Below are 20824 nucleotides of genomic sequence, written 5' to 3'. Positions count from 1 at the left end.
GCCTATATTTTTGTCAATAAAAAAATATGATAATCTAACCACAAATGTTGGAGGAGCTCCAGCCGCCTTCCCTCTTCCCTCTTCCCCGTGTGACACGGTTATGGGCGGTTTTCCAAGCCACTGTCGGCACAATGAATCTAAGTCCCACTGTCGGCTGGGTGGAAATAAGTCAAAGGGCTCTAGTTTCCTGGCGCAGCGCAGGGTGGCGCAGGGTGGCGAACCCCGCGCAAAGCTAGTTTTGAGCAGCGCAACCCGAGGCGCGTTCAGTTTGGTAGTTTGGCAGACCGAGGTGTGCTGTGATGGGTGTGGCGGTGCAGCAGGGGGAGGTGTCGACAGATCCAGCTTGGCGCAGTGACAGTTTCGTGCCAAAAGGCTACGCCGAAGGTGCGCTAAAAGCTTGCCAGCTGAAACCAGGTCTACTGTCAGCGCAGGGGGAGTGCAACCGGTGTAAGCCGAAGTTTGGCTGACCGGCGGACAGTGCGCACACATCGCCAAAACCTCACAGGCAGTTTTCCAGAATATCAGGTACATTAATAATGCAATAAATAGCCACAAAACCACTATTCAATGCAACTATCTGCAATCAGCACATAAATGTATTTCTATATCGACTGTCTCGTCACATCTGATGTCAGATCAAAGGGGATTGGCATGTTTGGTACGCGTAATGGAAACCCAATCTGATTTGATTAAACGGCTGCAAACTAGTGAGTTCACATCCCTCTCAGCCAACCACAAACAGCCACAGCATCAGATAGGGAGTATATATTCAGCATCTGTCATCTTAGAAAAGTCAAAAGAAAAGAAACAGAGTGAGACTGCGAGAGAGAAAGAGAGAGCGCGCGCGCACGAGAGAAACGCAGCATTGATTTACAATTGTGGTGACCTCCTCCCAGGCTACCTTTGCATCATCAGCCCGTGGAGGTCTGCTCGCAGTTCCGTATATTCGGACACTGTGAGCTTGGACCTCCCGGACCAAAACATCAGTTTCCTCCTGGGAGAAGTTTGGCCGTCTGATGCTGCTGCTCTCTTCTGCCATGGCGAATTGAGTAAACTCTCATTACGCCTTCGCGCGGCACATTTAAGGGCGAGGAGAGGGGCTCATTTGATTGGTGTGATGTGTGTAAAACCCACTCCATGCCTTCTCTCTTCCCTCTTTCCGACTTGCGCAGGTAGGAGGGACGGAGGTGGGACAGACGAGTAGCTGCGCCAGCGCGCACGGTGTGCCAAACTTGCAAAATCCGCCTGGCCACACCCAGTTGGTCCCCCCCCCATAGTTTCCCAAAATCCTGTGGGAAACACTGGACTCATCAAAAGCTCTGATTGGGAGCCAGTGTGAGGGATGATAACAGTTAAAAGGAGAAAGCCTTGATTGGGACAATGGATCACTTTATTGTACGGAGCAAATTACAACAAAGCACCAATGAAGACAACCTACCATTAAAAGGTAGACAGTATTACGACTGTATCACGAAAACTCTCTTAAGTCTTATTTTGTCTTCTTTTTATTGTCTTATGTCGTGTTAAGAGTGATAACACACACATTAGAGAAGATATTGTGCACAGATGTAAATACAGGCGTGCCTTGAGACTTTGGCTTGCCCTTTGGTGAGGCTTGGACACAAAAAGTCTGAAAACCAATGTTCTAGAGAGTGTTTGAAGCAGCAGGACGGTGTGTGTGTGGGACTGAATCAAAATAAACTACAGTGTGTGTTCATGGTAATGAAGGAACAGTGTGGCTCATTGTTGTGTTTTGAATACTTTCTGGGCAACAATGGAGCACTACAGTACAGAGGAAGTAGAAATATCAGACTCCGGATACACACACAATACTTGTTAGGTTTTGGCCTTTTCATTGGATTCTTTGACATAAAGACAATTTGACAACATATTCAGACTTTTCTTGGAAGAAACAAAAGAGGAGGTGTGTGTAATTTCGCAGAGATCCGCCGGGGTCATAGATCATGACATAAAGTTGCATGTGAGGTCACTCAAACTTGGTCCTGCCCACACTGTTTGATTGACAGATCACCACTTTGAAGTGCTGTGTCTGACTTAAATAGAATTAAATTCAGATTAAGTTACTGAGACTCTGGTTGGCATGAGGCATCTCGTTTGTTAGCTTTCAGTCACTTTTGTAATATTTACTGCCAAGTCAGACACATCAGAGCTTTGAGAAAAATACCCATCAATGTTTAAATCACCACATGATCTCTTTCTCCGAGTCAGAGAGTGATCATTAAAGTAACTCCGAACCTGTTTGGAGACAAACACAAGGTGTTATTACAGCACATTTCCCAGCCGGTGGAAGTCGGCTTCATCTGAACTGTGCTTCACCTTTTTAACAGAGCGAATGAGTCGACTCTGTGCAGAGCGGAGCTTCTGAGTTCAGGTCTTTGTGTTTTTGTGGGTGGCGAGCCAGAGCCTTGTAGAAACACAGTCTGACAACACGCAGCCTGTCTGTGTGTTTCCACAGAGGCCAGACGTCAGGCAGACTAACAGCACACCGACACTGAGCTTCTGTTGGCAACATGGAAATTATCCTCTGTCCTCACACTCACACACACCTGAGTGAACAGGTCGTGTTTAGGTTGAGCTTTATGACACAAAGTCTGCAGTGTGTGTGTGTGTGTGTTTGGATTTGGAAACTGCTTCTCACTGTTTTCCACAGGATTTACTGTCTCTGTTTTTCTGTCTTGAAGTTAGAAAGAGGTTTTGTTTTTACCGCCTTTGCTTGAAAAATATCTCAAAATATCAAAAGATCAGTTCCTGAGATTTTGCCAGAGAGCTGGGGTTTCACAAATAAGATGGGTGTAGGTTTTTTATTCGAAAACAAACCTCTGAATTCATGTGTCAGTGAGAAACAGTGGTGAAAGAAGTGTTCACATCTTGCATAAAAATCCTGCACTTAAAATTGTATTCAAGCAAAGTAAAAAATATGTAAAATGTAATCACAGTATCAAAAGTAAAAGTGGCTCCTGCCAGTGTTATAATGATGACGTATTTTGTTGTTGTAGCCGATCAAAAGGGCGCTAATTTTAATAAAAATACACTTTTTGGTTGATTATCTTTAACAGTGCATCACATGTTTTAAACTCATGGTGGGTTTTGTATGTAGAATCTTGATCTGAATTGTAACTCGTAGCTGTCACTGTCAAAAAATGTCGCAGAGTAAAACGCACAATGATTCCTCTGAAGATGGAGTGAATGTATGTAATTAAATGAGTAAATGAAACCCTGACGGAGGCTGCAGCTCTGTGAGTTGTACTTAAACTCCTCTGTGTTGGTGGAGCTCTGCGCTTCCTCCACCGTTGCTGCACTTATTTTTACATTCAGTGGGTGTGTTTCCACAGCTGGGTGGTCTGCAGGTCAGAGCCCCGTCTGTCTGTCTGTCTCTACCTGCAGGTCTGAACCCACCCAGCTCAGGCCACACCAGCACCACACAGTCACAGATCAGCTACTGTTAGTGTCTCTGCATGTGGTTAGAAAACATGAGTCCTGGTTAATTAATGCCCACCTCCTCACAGTTTCTCCTCAGTTTTGCTTCGTGTTGTATCAGTTAGATGTTTAAGCTTCACTGTGCAGAATAATGCAGATTGCATTAGAACCAATGGAGCACAGCTGTGTTGTTGTCGGACCCTGGTCTGAGCCGGCCCGATGCTACGTTGTGACTGGCCAGTCTGCGTCCAGGGGCGGGACTTAGCGAAGGGTCAGTTGTATATCGTTGACTACGATGGTGTGGAAGCTTGCAATTAGACCGATAATGGACTCACTGAAGTAGAAGACATCTTGGGTCCAGCAGTTAAACAATTGAAGTGAAAAATGTTGGCATAGATTCTAGTAGTATATAGTTTGAGTATTTTACATCTTCTTTCTGAAAGAGATCATGTTCTAATTGGAGTGATAAGGGTCGTCTTATATTTGTGATTAAAGAGCCTCAAAATGTTTTCCATCTTCAAGTCAGACGACTCCAGAACCACCCTCTGGTTATCCGCTTTATAAAAGTGGTTTCTGTCTAAGAAACAGTTATTTTTTTTAGGGGGTGGTGAAGTGGGTTTCAGAGGTTTTCATGTGCTGTTTTCAGGACTGGATCACACGATGAGGCTGGTCTGGATCACATGCCAGTGGTGAAGTCCAGTAAACACTATCGTAAATCACATCAGAGACAGAGAGGTCTCATCTCTGTGTCTCTCTCTCAAGGTCAAATGATTTCCCTCTCTTCAGCATCACTATCATTGCAACTTCTTAGTTGCTTTACTGGTGTGAAATTGTTGATGAGCTATTGATATGTAGTAGATATGTCAATACATCAATAGATCAGGTGGTTGGACATCATCTACGTTTCTAATAATCGAACACTAACACACTGGAGCTCAGATTCAAAGATCAGGCTGCATGTGTGTGACAAACAGCTGACGCTCTGCACTGTGTGTGTGTGTGTGTGTGTGTGTGTGTGTGTCTCCATGTCCTTACCTCGTGTCCAGCTGCTCTGTAATGTGTTGCTGACCCCTGCTGGTAGGAGCTTGGTATCACAGCCTGAGTGTGTGAGGAGTTACTGATGATGCTGTAACTCTGTTGTCACTGTCTCAGAGATTTATTATCAACAGCGTATGATGGCATTATGACTCTAATTTATTGTTTTATTTATTTAATCCAGTCTCATGTCTGTTCTGTTTGGTTGAAAGTAAAATGTCAGGCTCAGTTTGATTTCAGTGAGGCCAAAGACACTTCACAATAAACACACTTAGCCTGACTCAGTGGATTTGTACTGTGTGTGTAAGCCTGCCATTGGTGGAGTATTTCAGACAACATTCAACTCCCCATCCGCTGTCTGCGTCCTACCATTTTGCAAGGGCGCCATCACATTGATCGAAAATAATAATAAAAATGAGAGTTTTGGATATATGATATTTATATACCAGTAATATCAGTCTGTACTCATAACTCTGAGACTAGGGTTGCAGCGACTTACCGGTTTTAAGGTATACCATGATATAACAGCTAACGGTTATCATACATTTGCTTATCTACGATATTGAAATAAGAGAAGGCTTTTTACACATTCTTCCATTAACAAAATGGTTTCAAGTTTCAGTTATAGTGATAACACATTTGTTCAACCAACAATAACCCTTCTGTTTCATTGATTCCTTTAAGGGTCATTCTGATTGATAATAATATAGACTCTGTATTACCGTAAAACCACAATAGTTTCTGAGATGGTTATTGTACTGTGAAAAAAGTCTTCATCTCCACAATAATATACATTTAATGAACTGGCTAGTTTTAGAAAGTCAGTCGCTTTTTGTTTTCATGAACCCAAAAATATTTGCATCCTGCTGTGAGGAGAAAATGTAGGTGCTCCTTCAATAAAGAAACTCACCCTCATGTTGTTGGATTTTCATCATCAGCTCCTCCTGTGTGTGTGTTTCTGCAGGGAAGGACGAGGCACGGGGACAGCTGGACAGTGCGTTGCAGGACGTCAACGTGCGTTACGCCGTCCTGGAGGAGACGGAGAAACGTGCCGTGTGCAGAGCGCTGATTGAAGAAAGAGCGCGTTACTGCAGCTTTGTCAGCATGCTGAAGCCTGTACTGGTCAGTGCTGTGTGTGTGTGTGTACAGGACTGTGGCAGCCTTTACAACCTGTTTAATCCGAATAATTATTAACGTGTGTGTGTGGGGGTGTGTGTGTAGGACCATGAGATCAACATGCTGGGTGAGGTGACCCACCTGCAGACCATCCTAGAAGATCTGACCAACCTGACAGCTGAGCCCAATAAACTCCCACCAGCCAGTGAGCAGGTACCCTCCTCTTCCTCTGACGTTTCCTCTAACACCACCCTCAGGCCAAATATTTCATTTTTACCAGGTCAAGAAGGGTGATATTCTATATATTTTTTAAACTTCCTTAATCCTACTTAACAAGTATTGTGAGTGTATCTAAAGTCTGATTTATCATCTCTCTCTGTGCCACAGAGCTCTACTGTTATCCAAAAACTGTTCAAGGCACATCAGTGAGCTTCTGCTGCACTGAGTGACATGTTCCTTCATCACCATGAACAAACACTGTGATATATTTGAACTCAGTCTCACATACACCACCCTGCTGCCCCAAATACTCACGAGAACACAAAATGTGGATTAATCTGCCATGAAAAACAGTCCCCTACAAATGAACTATTTCCTCCTGATTGAGTAACATTTCATAAAACTACAGTGACCAGCTGAGGAAATAGACTTAGACTTTTTTTAAAATTAAACCACATATTTGTGAGTGCTAATATAGATTAAAGTCTTCAGTAGTAACCAGTGAGTTTTGGGAGTGAGGTTAGAGAGTATTGAGAGGCAGAATTACACATTCATTTACATTGTTGGTGTGTTTTCTTTTTGTGTCTCAGGTGATTCTGGACCTGAAAGGCTCTGATTTTAATTACACCTATCAGACACCTCCAGCTTCTCCCAGTAACACTCTGTCCAGGAAGAGCAGCATCAGCAGGTAACACACACACAAACACACTAACCTCACACCACCTCTAGATTAATGCATGCTGTACTTCTACCAACAGTGTTTCTAACAGTAGTAATAACTAATGTTATCTTGGATGGTTATTTGTGTTATAAGATCACATAATGGGCGCCTTGTAGGTCAGTGGGTAGAGTGGGTGTCCCATGTATAAAGGCAGTGTCCTTGCCATAGTGGACATGGGCTTGAAAAAAAGATGTTCATGTATTTCAACATAACTCCTGAAAAAGTATTGTTTGGTGTCTTTTTTTTTTGCATAGTTGGAACAAAGGTTCTATGTCTTTTAAATGAATTACAAACATGATTCCTCGTCATGCATTGATTTTGACATTCCAGATTTTAGCTGCATTTTTATGTGTTTGGCAGATCAAAGTCTGTCGGTGCTGTTTCACTGTAAACTTTGTTCTATTTCGTATAGGCTTCGACCTCTAAGAGCTGTCGCTATTGGGTTTGTCCCTGCATGCATGCGGGGATAAACCCAATAGCGACAGCTCTTAGAGGGCTGCGCCTATACTCATAGAATCTGGGGTTACAGTACGTAACCAACATTTTTTTTGGTATGTGCTTTTCTAGTAACTACCAGTCTGGATCAGTGAGACACGTTCCTTCCTTGGACTCCATCAGCTGTGCTGTCGATGGAGTACACATCCAGGTAACACACACACACACACACACCACAGACACAGAGTTGCTTCACCGGAGCAGTTGCATTTTATACAGTTTATTAACTTTTGGCTCAGACACAAAATCCATCTGTCGATATCTCAAAATGATTTTCATCTCCAGAATAGTTCTGATGACCTTTAAAATGTTTGATAGAACTTGTCACGTACTTTTTCATGTACAACATATGGTCAAAAGTATGTGGACACCTTGGAGCACCTTTGGTCCTGGGCTGTTTTTCCGGATTGCAAATCTTTAGGCTATAGCGTACAGTAACATTTTGGAAAATAGTGCGCTTCAAACTTCATGGCAACAGTTTGCACAAAGACAGCTCTGTCTGGTTTTCCCAGTTTGGTGTGGAAGAATTAGACTGGCTTGCACAGAGCTCTGACCTTAATCCCATTCAGCACATTTGGGATGAACGGGATTGCTGACTGTGAGCCGGACCTGATCACCCAACATCAGTGTTGGACCTCAGTAACGCTCTTGTGACTTAATGGTGACAAAGCCTTGACACCAGAACAGTGGAGGCTGTCACAGCAGTAGATTAATGCCCAGTTGTGGAATCGCATGTTCTTACGACACTTGTGGTTCAAATGGTCAGGTGTCCACATACTTTTGGCCATGTACTGTCTGTAACATCACTACAGAGAATTATCTAATTTCAGCCAGACTAGATAAATGTATGCTTTTCAACTTAAATTCCACTAAAATGGAATTTCTGTCTCAACATGTTTAATATATAAAAGGTACACTTCACTCAAATGTAACACTGCAACAACCCCACACACACTCTAACCATTCTGCTAACTCCCAGCCCCCCCATACACACACTTTGAAATGACAATGTTAGCTTTGAGGATCTACAAAATAAAAGCTTTTCACCGTGACGAAGACTACACAGCGCTCTAACCCTCTCCTGTGTGTAGCGCTGCTCCTCCCCCTATCTGCTGATTGGCTGTGATGAAACCGGGCGGTCCCTCAGCGAAGGGAACTCCCCCTCTCGCCTCGGGCGTCAGGGCAGCCGTGGTCGCTACGGTTACGCTGCCGGCCATGGCCACCACCCCGCGCTGAGCTGCCGCGTTAGCCGCAGGGATATGACCACCGTGAGAACAAAACTAAAACTATTCCATTCCTCCCAACCCGAGTGCCGTCCTGTGTTTTTACCGTCTGTCCTCCATCGGTCACATTATCTCCCGCTGTTTTATTCCTCATGTTCATCAGCCCACACTGATTTTATACCTTTTGATTCACCTTTCTGTGTCTCAGATTTTATCCACTTCAGATGTCTCGGGGTCAACCTCATATATCTCTAATCCAGCTCTGGTTTCATCCCATAAAATCTGGAGTCATTTTAAACCTCTGCTCCATAAAACTTTGAACATTTGTGCGTTTTCACATGTACAGTGATTTGGTTTTGTGTGTTTGCCTGGCCGTGTGTGTATTTAACCTCTGTGTATTTGTCCTCTTATAACATGTTGTTTTTATCTATATGAATCCGTCTCTTTGTGTCTTTGACTCTTTTGAAACACTGTGTTTGTCTCTCAGTACATATTGGACCAACAGTTTAACAGATTTTTTAATTTTTGGAAATACTTTCAACTGCAAAGCCAGTTTCCAAATGACGCAGTACTCCTTTACAGTCATTCAAGTCAATCTTACTTCAGGCTGTGAGATGCGTCTTATTTTTTTAAGTTAATAATATCAGCCATATTTCCCTCTATCAGTACTCATTCAGGTAGTGCCCCAAAGCCAGGCACTTAACCATAATGTGGGATTTATACTTCTGTGCTAATCAACGGCATACCTACGCCATAGCCTGACTTGCACCTCCCCAGAAATATAACTACACATCAAGGCGACGCAGACCTCAGCTCAGTGGAAACTAAGCTTCAACCATCACTTGAGTTTTTATACGACAAACACTTTTAGTAATGAGTGGATCTTCAAGCATTATATGTCAATTTTGATCGGGTTATGTGAACTGCATATATTCTAATCCTCACTCAGAGAAAAAAAAAGCACTCGGAGCATCGTTCCTGTGGGCTCCAGCAACACTAAACCCCTGAGCTTGCCTGAGAAGGACTAAATGCACAAACCCGCTGTTTTTGAATATCCCATGGAGAGAGACTCTCACTGCAGCCTGTTTTATTTTGTTCTGAAAATGTCGGCACGCAGCCTCGTTCTGTGGACGATAAACCAGGTGCAGACTTCCATCTGTGTCGCAGATAATGAGGAAATACAGTGAGTGCTGGGTGGAGCAGTGAGTGACAACACGCAGTCTCGCGCCTCACTGTTATATACGCGAATTGCAACAACTGTAGCCGCTGTGTACCAAAAAGCTTTGATTACATTGATGAAACGATGTCGTCCGATACTTCGTGGAGTATTCATTCAGGCTCCTACACAGACACACGTGACGCGAGTTGACAAACCCCCTCCTCACCATGCTGGCTGTGTTTACAACGTAGGACTGTTGGGGCACGTGTAAATCGAAACAAACCAATCATGTCTTGTCTTTTGACAACTGACAAGTGGCTCAACCTCACACACCTCATCCCTCTCCTCGCATCAGTGTGATTGCATTGGCCTGGCCTGCCTAACGGGGAAAAAAATGACAAGCAGGCCAATCACAGCATCCCTTTTAAAACCTTTCTCCTTCAGCAGCTTTTTCCACCTGGGAAAGGCGACCCCGATGTTGACCATCGTTTTTTTAATTCGCCGGTCACGTTGCCTTTTTGATTCCCTTTTGCGCTTTCTTGGCGACAAGGATTCCGTCTCCCGTGATGCTGCATATGCACGATCCTGCATTATGCTCAAAGAGTGGGACTTTGTTATGCTGCAGTAGTGACGGGGTAGTAGCAAAGCACCTCTTGCTCCTCTCCTTCAGCTTCTCAGTCACGCAGCGCTGGCCTGGCTCTCAACAAAAACGCCAAAGCTGAGGCTGTATGTCCTTTGCTGGCGGATGTATTTTCAAGATGGCAAAACATTATGGAACCCCCCAAAAATATACAAACAAATCAGAGTTCTCTTTTTACGAGAATAAGTCAGATTATTGGTGGAGGTAATAATACACCAATTATGACATATTTATGAATGCAGACATCGATTTTTCCCAATAAACAACTGAAAACGCTACACAATGTCCCTTTAAGAGTACTGCTTATGGTGGAAACGATAGGCTTCCAAAGTTACCAAAAGTGTTTGGTGGAAACGGGCCTTAACTGACACAACAGAGCCATTTACTTTAAAGAGACACATGGAAAACATTTTACAAGAATTGACAATTAGAAATGACTTAGATTAAAAATGATGAACTTTTAAAGAGTACAGGCTAAACTACTGACGTGTTGTGTTGATGTTCAGAGCAGCAGCCAATGTAGAAGTCCTGCTTATTGCAGCAAACACTGCATGTAACTCAAAAGTATTAATTTTAACAAAAACATACTTTTTTATGATCTGCAGATTTGGAAACAAATATGTGATGTTTAATAATGTGTAATTAACCAGGCGACTGCTTTGTACCTGAACAACAGTCTAATGAGGGACTTCTATGATGGCTCCATGGGATTATAATCTGTGTATTAATGACAGTACATGTTCATTAAAATGACTCTGACTGGTTTTATTGGTGACAGGATCCAGTCGGCTCCACCAATCAGCTTGCTGCTGGTGGGAGCGGAGGGGCAGAGAACGGCCTGTTGGCCCCCCCACACAACGCTTACCCACACCATGGAGAGAGAGCTCGAGCCATGTCTGCGTCTGGGAAGGTAACACACACACACACACACACACACAAAGACACACCACCTCTCCTCTCCTCTCCTCTCCTCTTATCAAATATTAAATATTAAACTTTATTATACCTAACTCTGTAACCTCACCATCCTCTCTGTCTCTCTCAGTCTTGCTCGGCCCGGGATCAGCTGGCGTTGACGCTGGGAGCGTTGAATTCGGACGCTCCGAGGAGCAGCAGGGACTCTCTGCACTGCTCCAGTGGCTACAGCACTCAGACCACCACCCCATCCTGCTCTGAGGACACCATACACACACACAGTGAGTACACAACACACACAAACACACATCCGACACAACCATAAAGCACCAGAACTGTTTTTGACTTAATAAGGCTCATTGTGTTTTGGGGAAAAAAAGATTTTCATCCAGGTTTCAGAGAAAAACGAGAAAATGTGAACGAGCTTCAGATGATGCTCTGTCGACTAGAAACCATAAGCTGTTTTTACACTCACTCAGTGACCTCTAACTCTGGTGTATCATCTGTACGACTGAACCTTTCAGCTCTCCTATGTCTTTTATTCATATTTCCTGTTGTTGTTTGGATGAACTCTGTTGACCTGTCTGTCCTCTCAGTTATTCTCTAGTTCCTTCTGTGTGGCTGTGTGTTACTGGGGTTCTCTGTCCTCTCCAGTTCTCTGTTGTTCTTTAAGTAGTTTTGTGTTTTCTTGGCTAAACTTCCTTCCTTCCTTCTCTTCCAGCTGTAAAGAGAGATCCTCCACTCTATGGTAGGTCTCTAACTACCTGTCTTTATGTGCCTGTCTGTCTGCCTGTCTGTCTGCTTTATTTTCGACTGCATGTCATCACATCTGCATAAAATTTTGCATCCACTTATCAAATCTAATTAGGTCCGGTTTTCCAGAAATAATTAAAGTTGTATACCTTATTTAGATTGAAACCCAACGATATTTAATTTACAATTGACCCTTTGCTAAGCCCCGCCCCCAGATACAGACTGGCCAATTGTAACATAGCATTGGGCCAGCTCAGACCAGGGTCCGACAACAACACAGCTGTGCTCCATACCTTCAGATTTCCTTCATTTTCAGGCTGGTTTTGTGGATTTGGAGCTAAATGTTGTGCCTGGGGCACGTCGTGTATTAATGATACTCGTTACCTGGAGAGATTGGAAAAAGATATACGTTTCTTCCCTGTTCCAAAACCAAAACCAAACCCTGAAAAGTGTAGGATTAGCTAGCTAGCTACTGAAGATATAGCCTACTGAATGTATACACATGCTGCTTTTGCTCCTTAATGATTATAACAGTGACACAAAGACCGACCCTGCTGTACAGGAACCAGTGAAGGGAAGCAGGAAACTTTGCTCATATTCAACCAGCTGTGTGTCATCACATTGTGTGCAGATGAACGCTGTTTGACTTCCGCCGGAGATCCCTGCCCGTCCGGCGGCAGAGGTCCAGTTGCTGGCTGCAGCACGGGGGTGAAGCAAAACACTGTTTATCTGCACACACTGTGATGCCACACAGCTGGTTCAATATCAGCAAAGTTTCCTTTTATATTCATTGTCTTGTGTGGCGATCAGCAGTGATGTGGTGGTTCACTTTTACACTGTGATCTGTAGCCTATAGTTCGGCTTTTGCTTCTAACTATCTTTGTCTTTTTAACCTGTTGTTGCTGCTGAGTCAGTTTGACATCCTGGATATATCCTTCAAACACAGACTGTAGACCCCTCTGTCTGCTTCTCTCTGGAATCACTCTTTAATTTTTACAAAAATATGATAATATTTCTTCAGTGAGTGCAGTTAGTTACAGTGTGGGCTCCATGCTTACTGCGACAGTTTGTTGGACCATCACGAAGGTGCGGGGCTTAGAGAAGTGTCAATTACATAAAACAGAAAAGCATCAAATGCTTATATTTGATGTTTATCTAAAGTCAAAGTTGTTGTCACGTATTGTCATTAGTGTTATCAGAGTCCTCTATTAGAGTGCCTTTCAAAATATTCGATAATGTAGAGTTTAAATGAAGGTTACTTTGACCAGTTGGAAACACTTCCTCACCCTGTGTGTGTTTTTGACCTTTTATAACACTGATGTAATGGTGTTCCTGCTGTCATCTGTCTGTCAGATCAGAAGATGAAAACGCTCAAATGTCATCAAGATGATCCAGAAAGCAGAGCAACAACTAACACTGTCCTTGTCTCTCTCTTTCTAGTCGACTACGAGTCCATCTCTCTCCACGGAGACACCGACTCCATCTCCTTACATCACCTTTCCCATGGCAACAGCCAGTCAGACTTCGACAAGTCTTCGACCATCCCGAGAAACTCCGACCTCAGTTTCCAGTACAGGAAGTATGCCCAGTCTAAGCGCCCCGCCTCCACTGTCAGCCTACTGGCCGAGCCTGAATTGCTCGGCAGGTCCGCCCGCCAGCTGCCGTCCCACACGGCAACCATCAGACGCAAACCATCATCAAAGCCGCAGTTCCGCAGGGGCACGATCAGCGGGGGGGTTCCCATCCCCATCAGCACCCCGCAGGTTCCTCTTAAAGCGCTTGCAGGAAATGGCGGGAGTGATGAGAATGTTTTCTCAGCGCCCTCAGCTGGAGGAGGTTTAGGTTACAGTAAACTCTGCACCTCCACGCAGAGCCTCAGTGCCTTACCTCCCTCCTCCTCCTCCCCATACTACCAGCTGGTCCCAGGTCAGATGCCAATACCGGTGCCTGTACCCACTGTACCCTCCCTGCCACCAGAGGGCAACAACGCCAAACAGCAGCAACAGAGACAGTACCAGCAACAGCAGCAATTCAACCAACAACTAAATCATCAGCAGCAACTACAGCCACACAACCAGCAACTCCAGATTCAGCAGCAGCAGCAATATCATCAGCAGCAGCAACCACAGCAACAGTTTCAATATCAACAGCAACCACAGCAACAGCTTCACCATCAACAGTCACTGCCCCAGCAACCCCAGCAGCTGCAACACCAACAAGACCAGTATGCAGAGCCACTTAACCAGCAGCAGAGACAGAGGCTGTACCAGCAGCAGCACCAGGCCACGCTCCAGACCTCCGCTGCCCAGGGAGCGCCCTCCAGTCTGGGCCACAGCGCTCTCTACCAGCCCCAGGTTCCTCCACCCTTCAGCCAGGACCAGTACCCAGAGCCGCCGCCCCCGGAGGGAGGAGGGAGCATGCTGACCCAGCTCAGATCAGTAAAGCTTAAACGGACCCTCACCAACGATCGCTCCGCCCCTCTCCTGCCCCCTCCGCCCAGTCACAACTAAGGCTGATTGTTTTGCTTCCCTGCTGGTTGACTCTTTAGTTTAATGGCACCTGAGTGTGTCGGCACAAATCAAACTCTGACTTCCTGTTGAACATCGACTGTGGACCGATCAATCGCTGGAACTTGACGTGTGTCTTATTTCATTTTCTAAAGATCTGCTTCCTTTTAGTCCGTCTAGATTTGTTTTAAACATTTTTTGAGACTTTCTCGTCATTTCCTGTTGCTGCAGCAACCGTCTCTCGCCCTTTGTTTTTTTGCATTTCGATTGTGGATAAAGTTTTTGTCTGACCCAGTCTTGCCAATAGAACTGTTGATTTTTTTTTTAATGATCGTTATTTGGCATGCTAATTAGCCAGACAGGAAGCTGTTAGTGTCTCAGATCCTCTTCAGTCCTGGGTGTGCTTGATTTGCCTTTTTGCCTAGACTCCCAGACGGGTGGGGTTTAGTGATTAGTCCTGTAGCTCCTATGTGTCACATGGTTGAACCATGGTGAGCGCAGATTTTAGCTGGCTGTGGGTCAGTGTATCTGAACAGTGAGTGATTGGTTTGTTCCTGATCATCTCAAAGTGTCAAACACAGCCTGGGACGCTCATGACTCTGGAATAAAACTGGCTCTGTAGTTTGTAAATATGTGAGAACAAAAACAGCTTTGGGAGCACCTGGGGAGGTCGGATGTTTCGCTTAACAGCATGTTGTCAGAGGTCACTCGCTTTCTTTGACCGTACAGAAATTTGAACTGAAAATGAGTCAGGATTTCACCTTTAAGTGGCAGCAGTGCCCAGGGATGCCAAATGGTGCCACTGAGGGTTTCTGTTTGTGGAAAAGGATTAAAAATGTTACTGTGTGCGAATGTTTGGTTTACTGTGTAAATAATTAGCTGGTTATGGAGGAATAATAACAAGAGGAAGAAGACAGGGATTTATCGGCAACTTTTAGAGGCAACATTGTTTTGGAAGATGCAGATTGGCAACATTATTGCTGAGAACATAGCGGGCTATGAGAAGCAGAACTATAAAGAGAAGTAGAAGCTGCTGGTGACGTACAGATCTGTGACAGTCAGCTGTTAACGGGACACAACGCCATGTTGGAAGATGTATCTGAACCCTCTGCTAACACAGGAAATAAACTTCTTAGATAACATTTAATCTAAAAAGAGTTTTGAGGCTGACACTTTTAAACATATGCAGTTATTTTGATTTAAAAATACCTTAAATTCAGTTGCATTGTGACTTGTACTGAGTGGATAAACTATGTTAAACTGTTTCTGAATTACTACCTACATATTTTTGGTACGTTTTTGTTACTTATTGGCTGAAATATACAGCAGTACGAATACATTAAATTGCCAATAAATAACACGAAATGTCAGCACATTACAAAGTTTGTCCATCAGAGAGCACTGACAAATTTATTTTTGCACTGTTTAGGACATTTCTTGGTCACAGTTCTTACATAACTGAATTTAAAGGTTACTTATCAAAATATTTATGTTATGTTTTATAATAACTTATCAGTCGGGCCCTAAATGACACTGAATTGTCTTTACAAGTTCTCCACAGAAACATTTAATAATCTTTCCCTGATCAAATGACAGTAAATGTTGTTAAATGTGATAATTATAATCTTTTAATAATATAAGGCAGCTGATGCGTCTCAAATTTAGTTTTAGAGCAAGTGATCATTATCACGTATTCTTAAATTTTAAAGATGGATATTTTCAGCTCTAACTTTTGCTTGAAAAATTACAACTAATTTATTGCTGATTAATTTTCTGTTGATCGACTGATTGTTTTAATTGTAATTATTTATTTTACCAGTTTAAACAGATTTTCACATTTGACTAAACATCGTTTTTCTCATGTTTCTGCGGGTTGATAGAGGAAGAGCTTTTAAATCTGTTGTCACTAGAGTTGGGTGTCGAGCTTGGTACTTTTAAAGGTACTGCCCAAATTACGTCAGTACTACCATGTACTGATTCACGTTACATCAATCGGTGTCAAACTTCAATAAAAAAGGCACTGAATGAATATATTTATCTACATTTTGCCACCTGGTCGTAGCAGAGTGTGTCATCTCTGACAGAGCCAAAGAGTAGCTCATTCTGCTGCAGTCTGTAATCCCACAGACTCTCCTTTCACTTTGGCCAACAGCTAAAAGTTTGGACTTATTTTATTTAAACTAAGACTCATTTTTTGTTATTACAGAGAGAGCAAAGTACCAGGAAAAGGTACTGTGGGGTACAGGAAGCGGTACAAATGTGAATGGTACCAAACCCTCGTTGTCACTCCTCCAACATGGCGCTGTTTCCATCTTAACTGTAAGAAATCAAACCTTTATGTACCAATCTCCGATTTACCCTTCAAAGGCAAAAAGCTGTCCCTCTTCTTAATTTAAAAAGTTCACAATGAAAGACTGATACATTTAATAAAGACACAGGTAGAATTTGAGTGTTTGAATTCAGCTGAAGGATCAATGAAATTCTGTTAAGTTTACATTTGATCTAAAATCTTGTAACTCAGCAGCTTTATTTTCTTTAAATGACATGAGCAGCCAATCAGAGTGCAGGACTGTGATGAGCCGTAGGGTTTGCGTTTAATTTTTAACGTTAAATTAAACTATTTATGTACAGAGTTTGGTCGGGCTCCAGTAGCTGGTTCTATTTTGGATCCTGTTCCTAGTTGGTAAAATATTTAGGTCTGTTAATTTGTTCACCTGAAATTATCATAAATCTCCTCATCGATATTTTAGCTTTTTATTTTTTATTTTTAGCTTTTCTCTTTGTTCTTTATTTCGGCTCAGATCACACGTACAGTGATGTCATTACAGACCTCTGTGTCGCTGCTCATATCTCAGATACTTTCAGTTGGTGTTTTGGTGTTGTGCCCATTAATATATTTCCAAAAATTGGGGACGTTATCTTCTAGAAAATTAGCAACAAGTGTGAATTCAATCAGCACAGCTTTTTAGGTCTCCCTCTCCTGAAAATTAAAACGATTTCAGACTGAATAATGACGTGGTTCAGATCCGTTAGAAGACGTGTTGCCTCTAAAAGTTGCCCGTCAAGTGTCGACTTCATACGATGAGCTGTCAGAGCAGGCTGGGAAGCAGGGCCGTAGCTTTCACTGAGGACTGAGGTCATGCCCTCTGTTAATGTTTTAAATGACATGAGGTGGAGTTTGATAGAGCTGACACTAATAACTATTTTTATTATTGATAAATGTGGCAATTTGGTCCATCAAATATCAAGGAGTAGTAAAGAAAAAAACTCCAGAGCCCGAGATATATGTCTCCTCTTGTTGGATCAACAGTCCAAAACCCAAAGTTTACATAGAAGACAGCCAGCAAACCAAAATGTGACATTTTACGCACACAGTTATTACACATAAAAGTTTGGTAGTTTGGTTTGTGGCCTATCAAACATTAACAGGTGTGTGGAGCTCTGCCGAAGGAATTTGGCTCAGGACCTCAGTATTTCTTTAATCCTGGTTACGGCCCTGCTGGGAAGCTGCCAGGCAGGGACCAGCTGCATTCTGGGAAATGTAGTCTCGTCTTTTCTGGTCTGTTCTCAGAGAAGCTTTTGTGTATTGAGAGATTTCCTGTCGCTGAATCAAGTGTTTATATTGCTGATGAGACAGAAAAGCTGCCTTCTGATGATTCAATTGATTGATTGATTGATTGGACCCAATTCGCCCCACAGCAGTTGTGTGTGTGTGTGTGTGTATATATTAGTGCTTCTATTCCTGGGAGAGATCTAAATCTATATATAAAAAATGTATGTATACATATCCTGATTGTATTTTTGTTGATTTATGGATCAGACGGTGTGATCAGATGTGACACGTCGGTCGTCACTCGTCATATTTTTGTAGAAAAGCTTTAAAGGAGGAAACCCAGTGAACTTCCTGATGTTTGAGGATCTGAAGCCTGATTGGATGTCCGACTGTCGAGAAGCGGACGAAGGACTAAACAGACGTATGGACGACATGAACCAACAGAATGTAGAAATGTTTTTGTCCTTCATCTTTTGACGTTCGCTGTGGGATCAATGATAATAATAATAATTGACTCATCAAGTCTGGTGGTTCTGTTTTTGTGTGTCCTGTTTTTACTGCCATGGCACACCTCAAACACTTATTATTTAGTGTTCAACGGGAAGGATCTTTCTTTTCTTTTAACTTTTTGGGGGAAATGAAAATTAAGAAGTTGGATCTTTGGCTGGTCAAAGGTCAGGGTCATTGTCACCTCACAAAACACGTTCTTGTCCATAACTCAAAAATGCATACAGTAACTGACCCTTCGCTAAGCCCCGCCCCTGGACACAGACTGACCAATCATAACGCATCAGGCCGGCTCAGACCAGGGTCCAACAACAACACAGCTGTGCTCCATTGTTTCAGATTTCCTTCATTTTCAGGCGGGTTTTGTGGATTTGGAGCTAAATGTTGTGCCTGGGGCACGTCGTGTATTAATGATACTCGTTACCTGAAGAGGTTGGAAAAAGATATACGTTTCTTCCCTGTTCCAAAACCAAAATCAAACTAGCTAGCTACTGAAGATATAGCCTACTGAATGTATACACATGCTGCTTTTGCTCCTTAATGACTATAGCAGTGAAACAAAGACCGACCCTGCTGTACAGGAACCAGTGAAGGGAAGCAGGGAAACTTTGCTCATATTCAACCAGCTGTGTGTCATCACAGTGTGTGCAGATGAATGTTGTTTGACTTCCCCCTGAGACCCCTGCCTGTCCAGCAGTGGAGGTCCAGTTGCTGGCTGCAGCACGGGGGGAAGCCAAATATCGTCATCTGCACACACTGTGATGCCACACAGCTGGTTCAATATGAGCAAAGTTTCCCTTTATATTCACTGTTGCAACATTCCCCGACAGCAGTGGCCCCCCAGCAGGGCAGTGCACCATTTCACATCCCAAAAGCTGCTTAGGGATGGCCCAAGGAATGTGACAAAGATCTCAAATCTCACCTCATTTTGATGTCACCAGGCGGTCGTTACCCAAATCAACTTTTAGATGGTCCCAATTCCTCTTCATTTGATTCAACACAGCTTCCCGGCCCTGTAGCCTTAAAGCTTGTTCAGTAAAACTGGATGGGGCTCGCTTCTCTGTTATTGTGCTTCAAGTCCCGCTTCTTCATTGAAATGATGGGAAACAGGATAGTTCACATCATCACACCAGCTCAATCAGACACAGTCATGTGAACTATCCTGTTGCCCATCATTTCATTACATTTTCACACCAAATCTTCTCTCTGCAATTCCACGACATCGAAGGCTGTTGTGCTTTTAACCATACTAAATAATATGGTGTTATGGGTAATGGAGGGCACAGACTGCATGAATTTAAGTGTGTAGATTTTTTTTTTTGCCACTCACAACTAACTGATTTACAAATGGTCATTTTGTGGGTGAAGGATTCCCTTGGTCACCCTATCCGTCTGGACCGCTCTCCTCTCATAACAAACAAATCCAAGGGAGGTGGAGTATACTTCTATATAAATGAGAGATACTGTAATACTGTCGTGGTGCGGGAGAGAATATGTACCTCTGACATTGAAAGTTTATGTATTTCGCTTCGCCCCTTGTACTTGCCGAGGGAGTTCCCTCAGCTGTTCTTTTCTCTTGTGTACATTCATCCAAGAGCTGCCGTCACGGCAGCCTGTCAGCTGATTGAAGACGTGAGCAACAAGCTGAACGCGCTCTCTCCTGATGCTCCTCAATTTATTTTAGGGGATTTTAATCACTGTCGAATTGACAAAACACTGAGAACATATGAACAGTATGTCACCTGTGCAACAACTATGAGGAACTCCACTATTGAGCTGTGCTATGGTTCAGTAGCCAATGCCTACAGGTCCATGCGCATGCCTTCCTTGGGAGCTTCCTATCATAGTAGTGTCCTACTTCTACCAACCTACAGGCCAGTCTGTAAACGATGAGAGCGGACTATAAAGACAGTGAAATGCTGGTCAGAGGATAGTATTGACAATTTGAAAGCCTGTTTTGAATGTACAGCTTGGGATGTTTTTTATGATTCATGTTCTGACCTGAATGAACTGACACAGACGGTCTCCTCCTACGTATCCTTCTGTGTTGACATTAATATCTCCCAGAAGAACATCACTGTCTATCCTAACAACAAACCGTGGGTCACAAAAGACTTGAAAAATGTCATAAATAAGAAGAAAAAGATCAACCAGGAAAGGAAAGACATCAACAAAGAGGTTAAGAATGAAATTCGGAAAGCCAAAAGAGCTTATAAGGACAAGGTAGAACACAAGTATAGCAGTGGTGATCTGCGGGCGGCCTGGAGAGGCATTAAATCCATGTCCTCAGCCACTAACATCCAAGATGAAAACAACAGAACACCAATTAGAATAGAGGGAAGCAATGAAGATCTGCCAAGCACTTTGAACCTCTTTTACTCACGGTTTGAAAACCATGACCTCTCAGGCAATCTTTCCCTTCTTAAACAGGGTATCTCCTCTGACACTGACTGCAATATAGTCATTAGTCAAGAGTGTGTAAATAACCTTCTGACGTACATTAAAGTATTGTGCTGACCAACTTAGCAGTGTCCTCCACCACG

The 20824-nt window shown here is 43.3% G+C and overlaps 1 protein-coding gene across 4 annotated transcripts in view; it reads left to right on the top strand.

The window, feature by feature from the left end:
• mtss1 (MTSS I-BAR domain containing 1) overlaps positions 1-18296 on the top strand; it is a 75931-nt gene extending 57635 nt beyond the window's left edge. Inside the window, exons 7-15 of one of the 4 annotated variants that reach the window (XM_033626233.2) lie at positions 5438-5595; positions 5695-5802; positions 6399-6496; positions 7097-7175; positions 8116-8292; positions 10825-10956; positions 11092-11242; positions 11683-11709; positions 13155-18296. In XM_033626233.2, the coding sequence (XP_033482124.2) occupies positions 5438-5595; positions 5695-5802; positions 6399-6496; positions 7097-7175; positions 8116-8292; positions 10825-10956; positions 11092-11242; positions 11683-11709; positions 13155-14224 (2000 nt within the window). In that variant the 3' untranslated portion in view covers positions 14225-18296. The remainder of the gene's footprint in view (positions 1-5437; positions 5596-5694; positions 5803-6398; positions 6497-7096; positions 7176-8115; positions 8293-10824; positions 10957-11091; positions 11243-11682; positions 11710-13154) is intronic. The other 3 variants (XM_033626235.2, XM_033626234.2, XM_078171585.1) reach the window with 3 other exon arrangements.
• Positions 18297-20824: the final 2528 nt, after the last annotated feature.

Source organism: Epinephelus lanceolatus, chromosome 1 (assembly GCF_041903045.1).
Source record: "Epinephelus lanceolatus isolate andai-2023 chromosome 1, ASM4190304v1, whole genome shotgun sequence".
Taxonomy (NCBI): domain Eukaryota; kingdom Metazoa; phylum Chordata; class Actinopteri; order Perciformes; family Serranidae; genus Epinephelus; species Epinephelus lanceolatus.
Note: the sequence above shows the minus strand (reverse complement) of the source record. Positions and strands in the feature narration are given on the sequence as shown.